Genomic DNA, 15,174 nt, shown 5'->3' with positions numbered 1-15,174 from the left:
ATATATAATTAACAATAATTATAATATTCTGAACTTAAATTCAATTAAGGAACACAATGAACTTGAAATTCAATTTGAAGCTGTACTGTATTATGTAAGATTTATTTTTATTCATGATTGCTTGTGTCTGGGAATGGTGATGTCAACATTTCCCCAGTTATCCTTGATATCAGGCTTCTTTTCAGTAGTAAAGGAATACATTCATGCAGATCTATGTCCAACGGGTATTTCTCTGTTGGTAGTGATGTTACACGTGTTAAGAATTTATTGTGATGTATATATTTTTCCTAAGGAAATACAAAACTACTTTTTTGTAATCGTGAGCTTTGCTAAAAATTTTAAAATTTTAAAGATACTGATTTTACTATATTATTTTTGGTACAATAATTCCAATAATTAGTTATTTATGTACCAACTAACGTCACCCATTGGCTACATAACCTTTACCTGGTGCTTGGGAATAGACTGGGTAATCATAGGTTATGAAATGTGTATAAATATGCAGTATGGATATCCATTTAGTTTTGTCTTAATTGATTCGAGAAGCATTTGTGAGTTAATCCTTTAAGGCAATGTTACTGTAGTAATTGTGACTTAATCTTATAATACATTACCACTATTTTATGAATATGACCCATTGATTGTGTTTCCTTACTATGGACATGTACTTGTGGTCATTGTAGGTCTGTGTTAATTTAAAGTGTTTGCAGCTTATACAGTGATATAGGTAGCTAACACTAAGTAGTTTTTATTGAATACATATTCCTTTTATCACTACGTGACTACTGTTATGCAGGACCTGCACATTACCTGTGCCAAGGTGAATTGCTGTCTGCTTTTCACCTGGAAAATGCCTCATAACTACCTTCCATGAGTCAGCTCCTGAAGGAATAAAGGAGAATTTGGTTGCTGGCTGGACATGTCTGAAATATGCCATCTGCTTTTGGCTGCACGTTTAATTGATGAAAGAGTTCAATTTTAAATTGTCTCTGAGTTATAGATTTCAGTAGGAGTATGGAAGAAGGAGACTACTGTATATGTTCCGGCAGAACTATGACAGTGCGTTTCCATCACTTCCCGAGCAGAATCCACATTTGTACCAATATTCCAAAAGCATTTCATTCTTGGAACTCCCACTTCAACTCCTCCGATTGAGACGAAGAGCCTCTCCTGATACTTGACAGGAAGTGAATACAGCCAGTGAAATGAGAATCTTGCCTTTCTCATGTAGCAATCATGTATTGAGGGGACCCTGATAGAGTTCACCCAACCCCATCTTAAGTGTTTGTACCTTCTAGGGGGCTAGTGATATATCCTGGACTTGATACTACCAGGCAGTGGTGATACGACTGCCTTGGCTCAATCAGTTCATGCAGGCTTCCCTAATAGGAAAATTCTGTTTGCTGTACTTTCTATAATGCCAGGCAGTGATGATACAACTGCTTTGGTTCATCAGTTCATGCAGGTTTCCCTAACAGGAAATTCCTATTGCTGTACTTTTTATACTGCCAGGCAGTTGTGTGACTCCTTGGCTCATCAGTTCATGCGGGCTTCCCTGATAGGAAATTCCGCTAGCTGTATTTTCTGTACTGCCAGGCATTGGTGATACGACTGCCTTGGCTTAATCAGTTTGTGCAAGGTTCCCTGATAGGAAAATTCCACTAGCTGTACTTTCTATACTTCCAGGCAGTGATGATACAACTGCCTTGGCTCATCAGTTTATGCAGGCTTCCCTGATGGGAAAATTCTGCAGGCAGTACTTTAAGAATTCTGGGAGGAAATCATGAACAGTATCACTTGCTACTGAGCATCAGCATAGAGATGCTATCCATGATTCCTGAGAGGAATAAATATGTCCTGGATATGGAAGCGGGTGTGATACATACAAATTTCTCATCCATTAAACTAGAGGATTGAGAAGCTGCACAGTCAGCCCAGGCAGAGATGGGATTCTTGCCAAAAATTTTAGGTCATGGGAACAAGGTAATAAAAACCTAAGCCCAAAAAGAAGCTGAAGTAGTTGTCTAGATCCCTCTTTGAAATTAGAATGGATAAGAAGAGGCAGCTTCTCACTCATAAGAATTTAGACCAGGTCAGGTAATAAAACTTCAAATCAGAATGTAGTATGCACCATCTACCCCTGAAAATGATGCTGATAACCCTTGGCAAGACACCTTAGTGTGCATCCTTTCACCAGATTGAAAATACCTCGAATGAAGGTTTGTTAGATATGAAAAATAGAAAAGTGATTAAAAATTTGTTGTATTAATGAAAGAAAAACTGATTGAGGCTGAGCATATAGAATTTTGGGATAAAGTGGAATGACGCTTAGTCCCGCCTTCAGTAGGAGTTTAGAAACCATTAAAGGAGACTTGTTATCCTTATATCAGTGAAAGCCAAATAGAAGCAACCATATTAAGCCATAGAAGCAGCTTTTCTCCAGTTCAGTGGAAAATATAATACAACAACAATTTTACAGAACCAGTAACCTTTCATGGGGCATCATCTTTCTGTCTCTTTCACTTCTGAAACAATCAGTCATGAAGACGGAATTTCAGAATTTTTTGATAATTGGGAAACAAGACTTTATGGTGGAAATAAACCCATTTTTTCCACTATCCCAGTATCTGATGATGCTACCAAGGAATGAGCAACATTTTCCCACACTTATGAGAGGAAAAAGCTCCCATTGGGCATGGTTAACCAGCAGTTTATGACCTCTATAAGAAAAATCTCAGGACAACCATGGCTGAATTTTATGCTAGGCTCCATCTAATTAAAGAGCTTCCAGTGTCTTCCAGAACAATGTTCACTACAGTAGCCAAAACACTTATGTGTACCCTACCCTATTGGGAGCACTCTGTGACTCTTTGGAGTCACATTAAGGCTTAAAAGGAAGCATTGGGGGGCTCCAACATTTTTCTCCCCAATGTAACCTCCCTGTTGCTTTCTTCCTCTATCTGGTGGGACCCTATTTGAAGAGTTGTCACACAACTCCTTGAATGAACCCTCTTATCAGGGGAAATAAAAATCAACTCCTGGACTGCGTATTACAAGGAAAGGAAGAAGTGGAGCCCCATAGGATTTGCATGGTGAGGTTTTCTACAGCATAACATGAAGTGGAAGTCCTCCCCTTGGGGGACACAGTATACATAAATTACAAAGTAGTTTTTCCATAAATCAGACGCCCTTTAAAAATGGGACCATAGAGAAAGATGGCTTTAGTATTTGCCACCACTCTTCAGCATCCCCAAGCATTTGTCCAAATGAAGGGTGATCCTTGACCTGTAAAATTTGAACAAACAATGTTTGCATAAATTTTTATATATACTGTACCTATTTCCTATTTTATGGGAGCTCAAGAATGAAGGAATTTAACTGGTGGCCTACTTAGATGGCTGGCTGATCTGGGGAGCCACCAGTGAAGATCTGACAAAACCTGGAAGTGGTAGTCAACTTACTCCAGTCAAAAGGTTTCTTAATAGAAACAAGTCCCACTTGCATCCAGCAGACTTTTCCTTAGGCAGGGAGACTTTGTTAGGCTACTCTTTGCAGCCAGCTGTCTCTTCCTAAAGCACTCAAACCAGAATAAGGAAGAACTTAGTATATTCCTTGTACAATCCAGCTTTTCCAGACAACAATTGGAGTGAAGTCTGGGCCTGTTTACAATTTCAGTCCATGGTAGATCTAATCCTGCGATTGTGACTGTAGGATTTGACATAGTCTGGCTCTTGCATGCCAGGAAAAGGCTTTGTGATTGCTTTCTGAGATTGGGAAGATACTCTTTCCATGGACCTGAAAGAATTCCGAAATTAAAGCCTCTAAAAGAGACATTTTGTTTATCCTAGCAATATGACTGCAGTGTTCTTATGTAAAGAGGTTAAGTTCATGCTGAGCTTCCTGTAAGTCAGTAATTGCTAGCATGCTTCCTCAATGAGGATATCTTCCCAATCCCATATGAAGGCAGTCAAATAGACTTTTCCTGGTATGTGAAAGCTAGACTTTTACATCCTACTGTATCTTGTAGAAAAAATAACCATTTGTGTAAGGGTAAAGAAAAAGATTGGACTAGGTACATGGTGTTGGTTTGGCTGTTGCATATTAAATGAATATGTTGTACTTCAAAGAGACTACTATTTGAAATTTATTTATTACTAATTGAAATGCTCACTGCAAGAAAGGTTGTGAAGTTGGTGCTGCACTTGTTACAGTGTTCCCCCATATTCACGAATAGCTAGAATCTGTGAATAGTTGAAACCTCAGTTAAAACTCAAGAAAACCCTTCTAAAAGTGTTTGTGCCTGGTTTTTTAGTAGTTTTATAAAAAAAAAGTGCATTTTATGATTAAATTGATAAAAAAAACATGAATTTGTTGATGTTACTCATAGAAAAATACTGCGAATAGGTGGATTTTCCACAAATAAGGGGTATATATGTTTGATTGAGAAATCCACGAATATGTGAGTTTGTGAATCCAGAATCTTTGAATACTGGGAGTTCACTATATTTTACTTTGCAAAGTTTGAAGGTGACTTTTAAATATTTTTTCTTCCAGGAAAGAGCTGATAACACTTCATTGAAGTCAGACATAACAACAAACACAAGTGGCAAAGCATCATCTAGTCTAACTGGAGACAGCATATCTATATCAAGTGGGGATACTATAAACAACTATGAAGCCGGAACAGGAAAGGTAACTATGTACTCTGCCATAAACAGTGCATCTTAGTTGAAAAAATTTTCAGGTTATGGTTGTGGTATGCTGAGCCTACTTTATTATGCCCCAGTATAATTTTGTAATTACTCAAACCAAGCATAGAAGCTGCTCAGATTTATCTGTTTTATCTTTAAAATATTGCCTCTTGTTTCACACAAGACTATAGCTTTCTTACAGTACATATATGATATGTCTCTGTGTTATGAAGAATACAAGTTTGAAGGTTTATATTCCCCAGTTCAGTCCAAGAGATTTTGTCTCCAATAGGAAATATAGTAGCTTAGGTTCCTTTTCCTCCTAAGATTCTTAGCCTTTTATGGTAGGTGGTGTGGTGTATCAGAGAGCAACTTTTTCATTGCATAGATTTATATACCGCGTAAACTCCTGTAATTCATGATCTCACGAATTGTGCGACCCTCAAATTTTCATCCATAGAAAATTACGTTATGTATCTCATGTATCATGCGAGTTTCTTTTTTGAATGAGAAAATTACATTAGACTACGTAACCTCTTTTCCTTCATCTCTGTCCCATCATCTAGTTAAATAAGTTAAAAATATAAAAGAGAATTATAAAAGTATTGTTAGTGACATGAAATTTATTGCTTAAACGCATACAGCTATAAACAACTGAACGAGAAACAGCTGTTTTGATATTAACAGCCAAATTGAAAAACAACAGCTGTTTGGCTTGCATTTCAACCATTGTATGATAGTAAACAATTATCGTATTATTATAATAAAGGATTAGTTTATCCTGACCCTTGGTTCTTCTCGGGCTGGTTTTCAGGAATTATTCCTGGAAAAAAAATTAGGCTGTAGTATTTAGATAACCAGTTTTACTTAGGAACATGCTGATTCTATTTAATTAGAAATCTTTTTCTTCAGCAAGAATGCCTTTTAATGTTGGGTTTCGAAAATATGAGCTTCTTTGATGGTTCCAAATTGGACATTTAACTAATAAGTGTTGGACAGTCATTGGTGTTTGGCATACGCTACATTTCATTGGGTCTGAATGTGGATTTGCCATTAAATGACAATGTGAAAATCTAGTATGGCCTATACTTAGTCTTGTTAATATAACTTCTTTAGCTCTTTGTCTTTGAGATGATGACATCCATGAATGAACTTCACTTTTTATGTTTCTCAGTTTGTTTGTCGTTGGCACTGATGTCCAACTGTTTGCTAGTCTGATATATTAAAGCCTTGATAGAGGTTACCCAGTCTGATACTGGGGTATGTGTCATTGTTGATAGAATAATGCAAGCTAATTTGGCAGCTGTATCTGCTCTTTTGTTTCCTTCAAGTCCCACATGTGCTGGAATCCAACATATTTTTATTAATAGTCCTGACTGAGTAAGTTGATGTATTTTTATTTGGATTTCTTGCACAAGGTGATTTGGAGGCTTGTACTTGTTTATTGCATCTATAGCACTTCTTGAGTCACTGAAAATTATGATGGAAATTGCTCTCTTCTCAGATATTATGTCCAGTGCTATTCATATAGCTGTGAGTTCTGCAGTGGACACTGATGATATTGGGGGAAGACTTATTTTAACTAATTTATGTTTTGAGAATGCTGAAGCTCCCACTACAATTTTGTTTTTTGATCCATCTGTATAGATCAAAATTCCATTGAGGTGTGAGAGGTGTATTTCTGGTGATAGAAGTTCAATCTCGACATGGTTCGGAAGTCATGTAAAGCTGTTGGTCCCCTTGCTGAATAACCACTGGTTCCATGCAACGTAAAAACAAACAAACGATCTCCCTTTCTTCTGATGTGCTCCAACATATGTTGGTAGTACATCTCTATTTGCCAAATTTCTTTTTAGAAGATATGATAGAGCAGTACATATTTTTACTCGTTTCAAAGTCCAGGGTGGTGAGAGTTCCATTGCTGGATGGAAAATTGTTTAATATTATGTGAATTCATTAAATATTTGGTTCTTTGTGGGAAAGAGTCAGCACTATGGTTTCCAAATCTTTTATCATAATTCAGAAAGCAGGTAGCAGCAGGAGATGTTCCTGCTTGAAGGGAAAGGCCCCTTTGTATAGTTATTAAGTTGCAGTGATGTTTTAGGGGTAATATACCTGCTTCTACTAACAGGGAGTATATAGGGGATGATCGAAGTGCTCCCGCACACAAATGTATTCCTTCATGTTGCAATGCATCTAGTGTTTTTATTGTAGCTCCTGAGGAACAATTACCGTAGTTATGTTACAAATGACATGAAGTAGAAGATGACCAATACATTTTTACATTATATCCTTATTCACTATGGAGAAAAGATTGGCAAGGAAGTATATATACTATACTGCTAAATTTAAGCTGCAAGTTGTAGCTGAAGCTGAGAAAACAGTGTTCAGGCTGCTAATGATATAAATTATCGTGCATCGCCAACATTAATGAAACTCTCCTAACCTTTGACATGCCATCAAATTCTACTGTAAATGAAATTGAGAGAAAAACATTTTCATCCAAACTAATACTACTGTTGTTTTAACGTGTATTTCATATGGGACGAAACTTTCCCTCATGGTCATCTTTTAATGGAAATTGAATTGATCCTTAAACAAAAATTACTGAATGGTATCGTTGTCTACGTTATGAAAACCTAAACCTAAAATATTATTGGATACAGTGAAGTAAAGCGTAACTTATTAAAAGATCCATGGAAGAGAAATGTATTACGTATTAACCCTGTGGTAGGGGTATAAGAATACTACGTACCATGTAGGTCTTACGTGTCATAAAAAGCAACTAAAAAGACAATTGCTGCCCTGCAGTCTTTCTTTTTAGTAAAGGGCTAGGCCCACTGCCAATAACTGTGGAAACTGCTGCCTCAAAGGTGGACTTTTTAGTCAAGGGCGAGGCCCACTGCCAATAACTGTCGTTGATGACAGCAAGGGCATGGAGTTGTAAAAACACCTTTGCCAAGCAATGAACCATGCCTGAATTTGTAAGGAATATGAATGTTGCTAGGGTGTCCCCTGTAAGTGAGCGCATCAGAATCTCCCTACGGGCGTAATAAATTGGCGAGGGGTACTGCAGGGATCACGACTGGGGCCAAAGAAGTTAGTAAGAGTGAAAGATAGGGGCAGGTATGTGGAATGTTGGTACTCTAACAGGAAGACTGAGGGAGATAGTAGATGTGATGAAGAGGACAAGGGATAGATTTCTTGTGTGCAGGAGACTTGGTGGAAAGGGAGTGTAACGAGAGAGAAGGGAAATGTGTATAAACTATTACAGCGGCTCACGAGAGGGAAGAAATTGAGTTGGAATTATAGTAAGTAACAACTGGAAGGAAAAAGTAGTAAAAGTAAAGATAGTAAGTTATAGGCTGTTAAAGTTTCCAATAATAATAGGGGACAAAGTAGTAAATATAATATCAGCATATGCTCCTCAGATGGGGTACTACCAAGAGCAAGAGAAAGAATTATTTAGACAAGAGTGAGGCTGCCATTAGAACAGTGAAAGAGGAGGAGAAACTAATATGAATGGCAGGGTGGGAGAGAGAAGAGATGGGTATGAGGAGATACACAGAATTAGAAATGAAGATGGCTCAGAGTTTTGAATTGGCATGTATGAACACATGGTTTCAGAAGTTGGATAAGTACAGGCATTCCCCAGGTATTGACAGTCTCAGTTAACAGCGATCCGGTTTTATAGTACCCTGCCAAGAACGGAACCCCGACGATAACCGGGGAATGCCTGTACTTGATAACTTATGAAAGTGGAGAAGTGCAAAGTCAAATAGATTACGTCCTGGTTAGAGGAGCCAACAAAAGCAATGTGATGAATTGCAAAGTAATCTTGGGAGAAGCGTGTGTTAAACAACATAAGTTGGTGGTGATGGATTTGAAAATGAGAGGTAGGAAACCCAAAAAGAGAAAGAGAAGATCAAGAATTAACATTTGGGACCTTAAAGGGAAGCAATTTAGGAAGACTGTGAGCAAGAGATGGCTGGAAAGGGGAAACGTAGCATTTGGACAGGGTAACAGAGTGGAAAATATCTGGGCAGACATGAGAGAAATATGTTTCGGGGAAGGAGAGGAACTTATGGGAAGAACCAGTGAATATGGAGTGGTAGTGGAATGGAGAGATGCAAAAATCAATTAAAAGAAAGTAAGAAAATATTTAAGGACAGGAAAGTACTAAGACATGCACAGGGTGCAAAGGAAAGGTACAGAGAAGAGGAAAGAGATGCAAGGAGTGTAGTATGGCTATTGGAAGGGCGACGAGCAGATGAATGTAAGACTAGAAACTAGAAGGAGAAAAGGATGTATAAGATTTCAAACTTGAAAAGAAGGCAGAGACAGCATTTGGGTAAATTAGGTGTCATCAAGGATAGAGTTGGAAATATATTATATAGTAATGGAGTCATTAAGAAGAGATGAAAAGAGTATTTTTTACAACTTTTAAATACTGAAAATGAGAGAGAGGAGATGGGGAAGCACAGGGTGTGGAGGGACTAGTAGTGAAGATATGGGATACAGAAGTGAAGAGAGTACTATATTAAATGAAGAACGATAAAGCACCAGGTCCATCAGAGTTCCAAGTTGAAATGATGAAATTACTCGGTACAGAGGGGAAGAAATGGTTGCTGGATTTAATAAAAGCTATATGGAAAGAGGAAGAAATGCCAAGGGATTGGGAAGAGAGTTTAATGGTGTGTATAATATATATATATATACTATATATATATATATATACTATATATATATTATACCTATATCCTATATACATATATATATATATATATATATATATATATACATATATATATAGATCTATATATATAGATATATAGATATATATATAAATATATATATATATATATATATATATATATATATATATATAGATATATATATATATATCAGATATATATATATATATATATATATATTTTATATATATATATATATATAAATATATAGATATATATATATATATATATACTATCTATATATATAACATTTTATATATATATATATATATATATATATGATATATATGTATGTATATTTTATAGATATATCACTATATATATATTATATATATATATATATATATATATATATATATATATATATATATATATATATATATATATATATATATATATATATATATATATATATATCTATCTATATATATCTATCTATATATATATATATATATATATATATAGATATATATATAGATAGATAGATATATATATATATATAGATAGATATATATATATATATATATATATATATATATATATATATATATATATATTTATATATATATACACACACAAGCAGAAGGGAGAAGTTAGTGTTCCAGGAGGGGGCAGCATTCAGCTCATTTTTGTTTGTGCTGCTCATGGATGTGTTGAGCAAAGAGATCATGAATGAAGAGCTGTGGGAGTTGTTGTACACCAATGATATGGTGATTACTGCTGAAATAAGGAGGACGTACAGAGAAAGGTTGGAGAGTAGCCGGAGTCTTTAGAGAGGGGTGGCTTAAAGGTGAATGTGAATAAAACAGAAGTTTTGGGGTGTTGTAGGGAAAATAGAGACAGAATAGTAATACAAGCAAGAAAAGGCTTGACTATAAAATAGGCGGAAAAGTTTAGAGACAAGATCTACTTGAAGCCAAGAGGAAGGATGCGAGGCTGAGGTTGACATAAGGATAAAAGCTGCATGGGGGAGGTGGAGAGAAGTAGCTGGAATAGTACGTATGTGATTGGAAAATTTCAATCAAGCTAAAAGTCTATGTCTATAGCACAGTGATAAGACCAGTGTTAATGTATGGGTCGATAACAGAGTGGATTATGGGAATATTGCTGCTTGAGAGATTGGAAAATGATAAAATGAGAAGAAGGGAAGGCTTAGTAAAGATTACTTACAGAGGTAATAAGAGAGTCATGATTGAGATGGTATGGGCATGTGTTAAGAATGGATGATGAGGAGGGAGTGAAGAGGGATTGGAAGGAATCTGTTAGAGGAAAAAGATCGAGAGGGAGACAGAGAAGTAGAGGGTGTGATAAAGTGAAGGAAGATATGGAAAGAAGAGGTTTGGTAGAGGATGATGCCTTTGATAGAAGGCAGTGGAGAAGGCGCATCAGTCAACCAACCCCTTAACGCAGGGATAACGATGGGAAAGAAGAAGGTGGAAAAGATACATATTTTTTACGTTTGTATTTTATAATACAGTACTAATCTGTGAATATTACATGTGCTAATTTTATATCTCATATATGATGTGACCCCCTTAAAATTAGCTTCAAAATTATATCTACAAAAGTTGCATGATACATGAGTATATATGGTAGTTATTCTCATGAATAGCATTATCTGTACATATTTTCTAGTGTCTTGTCAGTGTTCTCTGATTAGTACTGTTAAACTTACTTCTTAGTTAATCAAATTTGAAGTAATCTGATGTTGATTTTAACTTTTCCGTCATCATATTTTGTTAATTATTGAAGGTACCTGTGGACCAAGCACACATGGAGGAAATGTGCCTTAAGGTTGGGGAGTTGAAGATCCGAAGAAAGTCTTGTAGTAAAGAAAGTTTATTAGACACCCAGAAACTTAATCAAAAGCGAGGTTCAACTGAGACACTTCACACATTCAAAGAGAAGTCGACAGATGGAGATGATGAAAGTAAAAAAAAGGCAAGATATATGAAGAAATTAAAACAGGAATGGATTGCAAGAAGTTTGACCACACTTGCTCCCAGGTATGAGTCATTTTGTCTCTTCTGCTGGTAAAAAAAGTTTTAAGTCACACATCTTGTAACGATTTCAGTTATGTGTTATCATTTGTGTGTGTGTGTGTGTTTTTAAGATAACAGATGGAGAAAGATTATAAAAATTGAGTTGAAGATTAGAGACCACCTTACACCTGTAGAGTAGGGCACCTTACTCGTTGGTAGAATAACTCTTTGCCTACATCCCATTAGGAAACACATGCATATTGTGCATGTATAAGAAATAGAAAAAAATACTGTGAATATAATTTTATTTTTCATGTGATCCCAAACCCCTAGCTGCCCCTTGTTGGGTAGCATCCATGAAAGAACCATTACCTAAAACTGATTCTTATAACTTAGACCCCTGTTGCTTTAAACTTAATTAGCTGTGTCATTTTCTCCCTTCTACTCCTGTATTTTTGCAACCGTTATGACTAACCATTTGATATTCAATCATTCTGACCTTGAATAAGGTTTTGTTTGCTTGTAGAACATGGAGGAGGGTGATGTTGGAAGGTATTCCTTGCCTGTAGAATTCAAGTAATGGTTGTGTTCTTATAAAATGAAAGTCCTGTGTCAAGCTCTGTTCTCAGTTCTTTATCCAGTTTTGAGACTGGCAGCCCCAAAAGCATCATGGTCATTGTGTATGTGGGGGCAAGCCATGGTGGGACCCATGAGAGGGAATTTATACGTATACTCTCTGGTCTCTTAGTCATACAAGTGTGAATAGGGGTTTGCATCCCTCTGATCATGGTAGCAGCTTTGAATCTTGAATGCTTCGTTTTTTTGTGTGTGTATGTGTGTGTGTCATGTTGTGCTGTCATGGACTCAATAAAAATATTTATATATATAAAACAACAGATCAAATATGTATACAGTGGACCCCCCCGTATTCGCGTTCTCCAGATTCGCGGACTCACACATTCGCGGATTTCTCTTGGGAACGTTTCCCTGCATTATTCGCGGAAAATTTGCGCATTCGCAGTATTTTTCTATGATAAATATCCACAAGTTCCTGGTTTTTTTGATGAATTTCATCATAAAATGCACTTTTTGTGATAAAACTATTAAAAAACCAAGCATGAAAATTTTTAGTGGGTTTTTCTTGAGTTTTAACTAACAAAATAGGCAGTTTTTAGCATTTTTATAGGGGTTCCAAACATTCGCAGGTTCTAACTATTCACGGGGGGTCTGGTACGCATCCCCCGCGAATACGGGGGGACCACTGTAACTAGGTATTCTGATAGAGGTCTTTAGCATTACACTGTTGGACAAGGTGACAGTAATTAATCACAAGTAAGTTACATAAGGTATTTCATTAATGGTTACACAATTCTGAATCTCTAGGTACCAGTGTCGAAGTCAAGAATGTTCAGTGATGTCTTGTTTAACAAACTTCACAGCCCCTGAACTTTTAACTGGAAGTAACAAGATTACATGTGAGAACTGTACAAATCTACACAACCAGGCTCATCCAGGTGAGTTTCATCTTTGTGTACTTGAAACTGTAGGACTCAAGTTCTAGTGTTCATGGGAATAAAACCATCATGCTTTTGCTAAACAGTAATTCTCAATTGTGGCAAGCTGATTCAATTTAATTTTGATTATTCTTGTTCTTTTTGTACCTAAAAATCCCTTCAAAAGTAGAAGTGAACATGCTTTGAAAGTAACCAGTTATTTTTATGTGAAATTGTAGTATATGTAAAACGCATTTTCATACAATCAACTTACCTGTCAGATATATACATAGCTAAGACTCCGTTGTCCCAGCTATGTATATATCTGCCAGGTAAGTATGTATGAAACTTTATTATATCATAACAATATCATTTTTATTTTTGACAAATTATGGTTATCTGCAATTATTATAAATACAGTATCAATTAAGAAAAGTTTGGCATAAGCATAACACTGGATAATATAGTTCTTTTTTCATTTACCATATTTAGTGGCACATAACCCCCAATTGCTGTATTGATAAAAAAGATTTGTATCTAGCAACATATAGTAGTAGCTAAAAAATTGCAGAAAAAAAACTTGGACCAATCATGTGCTAGGACAGCATGTGAAATATTTTCAATAGTAATACAGTAGAGCCCCGGACCTCAATGCTAATTCGTTCCAGAGGAAGCGACGAGATGCGATTTTGTCAGGATCTGAATGAATATTTCCCATAAGAAATAACTGAAAATGGATTAATCCGTTTGTAATCACCAGTTATTACTCTAACCTTGCCTTTTTATACAAAACATTACCCATAAAAACACATAATTACAATTAGATAAGTTCAGTGGTAAAGAACATGCTGTATGCGATGCATTTTTTCATTTTTAAATATATACTGTAGTGAAATAACTACCCTACGTACGCCCAATTTGGCCATATTACCGATGGTTGACCGAGTGCCATAGGCTTGGCTAGATACATAGTATGTACTATAAAGGGTAGGAATAATGTTTGTTGCTAATAAGATAAACATTGAAAATCAAGCCTAATTCTTACAGCAAATTAATAGAATGTTAAAAATAAGCCGAATTATGTCATGTTATAATAAACTTAAGAAAATCCCTAAGTTACGTCGCCAGCTAGTGGCCATGAGCAGACTTAAGCAGATTTAAAGAAACCATCATTCAGAGTCTGCTGGATACTGTATACCAATTCACTTTGAAATATCTTTCAAAACATGTTATGATATTAAATTTTTTTTTCTCAAATTATCCTTGTAAAATAGGGGCTTTTCATAGCCACTTATGGTTTATAATGTGACATCATTATCGGCGGAGTAATACCCAGTAAAATGTATTCCTTTAAAATTGGAAAGAATTCCGATATTAAGGATAATTGGGGGAGCTGTTGATATCGCAAAACCCTTTAATTTGATCATGAAATACTACCAAGAAAATTTGCCCTTAGTAAACAACAAGGCTTGAAGTCAAGCACGACTGGGAATTACGAATTGCGAGCATCATAAGTCAAGCATGACTGGGAATTACGAATAATGAGCAGCCTGCAAAATGTTTTGGCAGGCAAAAGCATTGTCTGAAACTAAAAAAAAAAAAAAAAAAAATGCATGTAACACTTCATTAGTATACTGCATTTATAAATAAAGTAGCTGCAATTCTTAAACCCAGGTTTCTTTCATAAATTAAGCTCCCTTTGGCATCTGAAGACAGTAATCATATCATATCAGCTGATATTTTAAGAATGTAAACAAAACCAGATTGCTCTGTGCATGTTATAATTCGATAATATGGGAATAATACATGCAATATGATTAGATACAGTAAAACTTGGGTTTTATTAAAATTATCATTATGTATTCTCAAAACACAAATATTATAGACTTTTGCTAATGGATACTATCTGGCAGTGCCACACCTAAGCCGGGCAACAGTCTCTCTCTCTCTCTCTCTCTCTCTCTCTCTCTCTCTCTCCTCCTCTCTCTCTCTCTCTTCTCTCTCACGTTTTAATTACAGATGAAGCGATTGTAAACCTGTGCAGACATAAGCAACCAAATCGCGAAACGGCTGATTGCTGACGTCATTTGCTGTCACTATAAAAGAAAAACTAATGGCGCAGGCTAAATTGATGTTCAGAACTGGCAAAATCACCCTTAATGCTTATACAATCAAGTATGGTGCATAGGCTAAATTGATGTTCAGAACTGGCAAAATCACCCTTAATGCTTATACAATCAAGTACGGTGCACAG

At 35.9% G+C, this 15,174-nt stretch overlaps 1 protein-coding gene across 1 annotated transcript in view; it reads left to right on the top strand.

Annotated features, from left to right (window-relative positions):
• Positions 1 to 15,174, top strand: part of LOC135216856 (ubiquitin carboxyl-terminal hydrolase 16-like) — a 426,609-nt gene that overhangs the window by 350,613 nt on the left and 60,822 nt on the right. Inside the window, 3 exon segments of the mRNA XM_064252406.1 lie at positions 4,555 to 4,692; positions 11,198 to 11,451; positions 12,811 to 12,941. Coding sequence (XP_064108476.1) covers positions 4,555 to 4,692; positions 11,198 to 11,451; positions 12,811 to 12,941 — 523 coding nt within the window.

Source organism: Macrobrachium nipponense, chromosome 11 (genome assembly GCF_015104395.2).
Source record: "Macrobrachium nipponense isolate FS-2020 chromosome 11, ASM1510439v2, whole genome shotgun sequence".
NCBI classification, from domain to species: domain Eukaryota; kingdom Metazoa; phylum Arthropoda; class Malacostraca; order Decapoda; family Palaemonidae; genus Macrobrachium; species Macrobrachium nipponense.
Note: the sequence above shows the minus strand (reverse complement) of the source record. Positions and strands in the feature narration are given on the sequence as shown.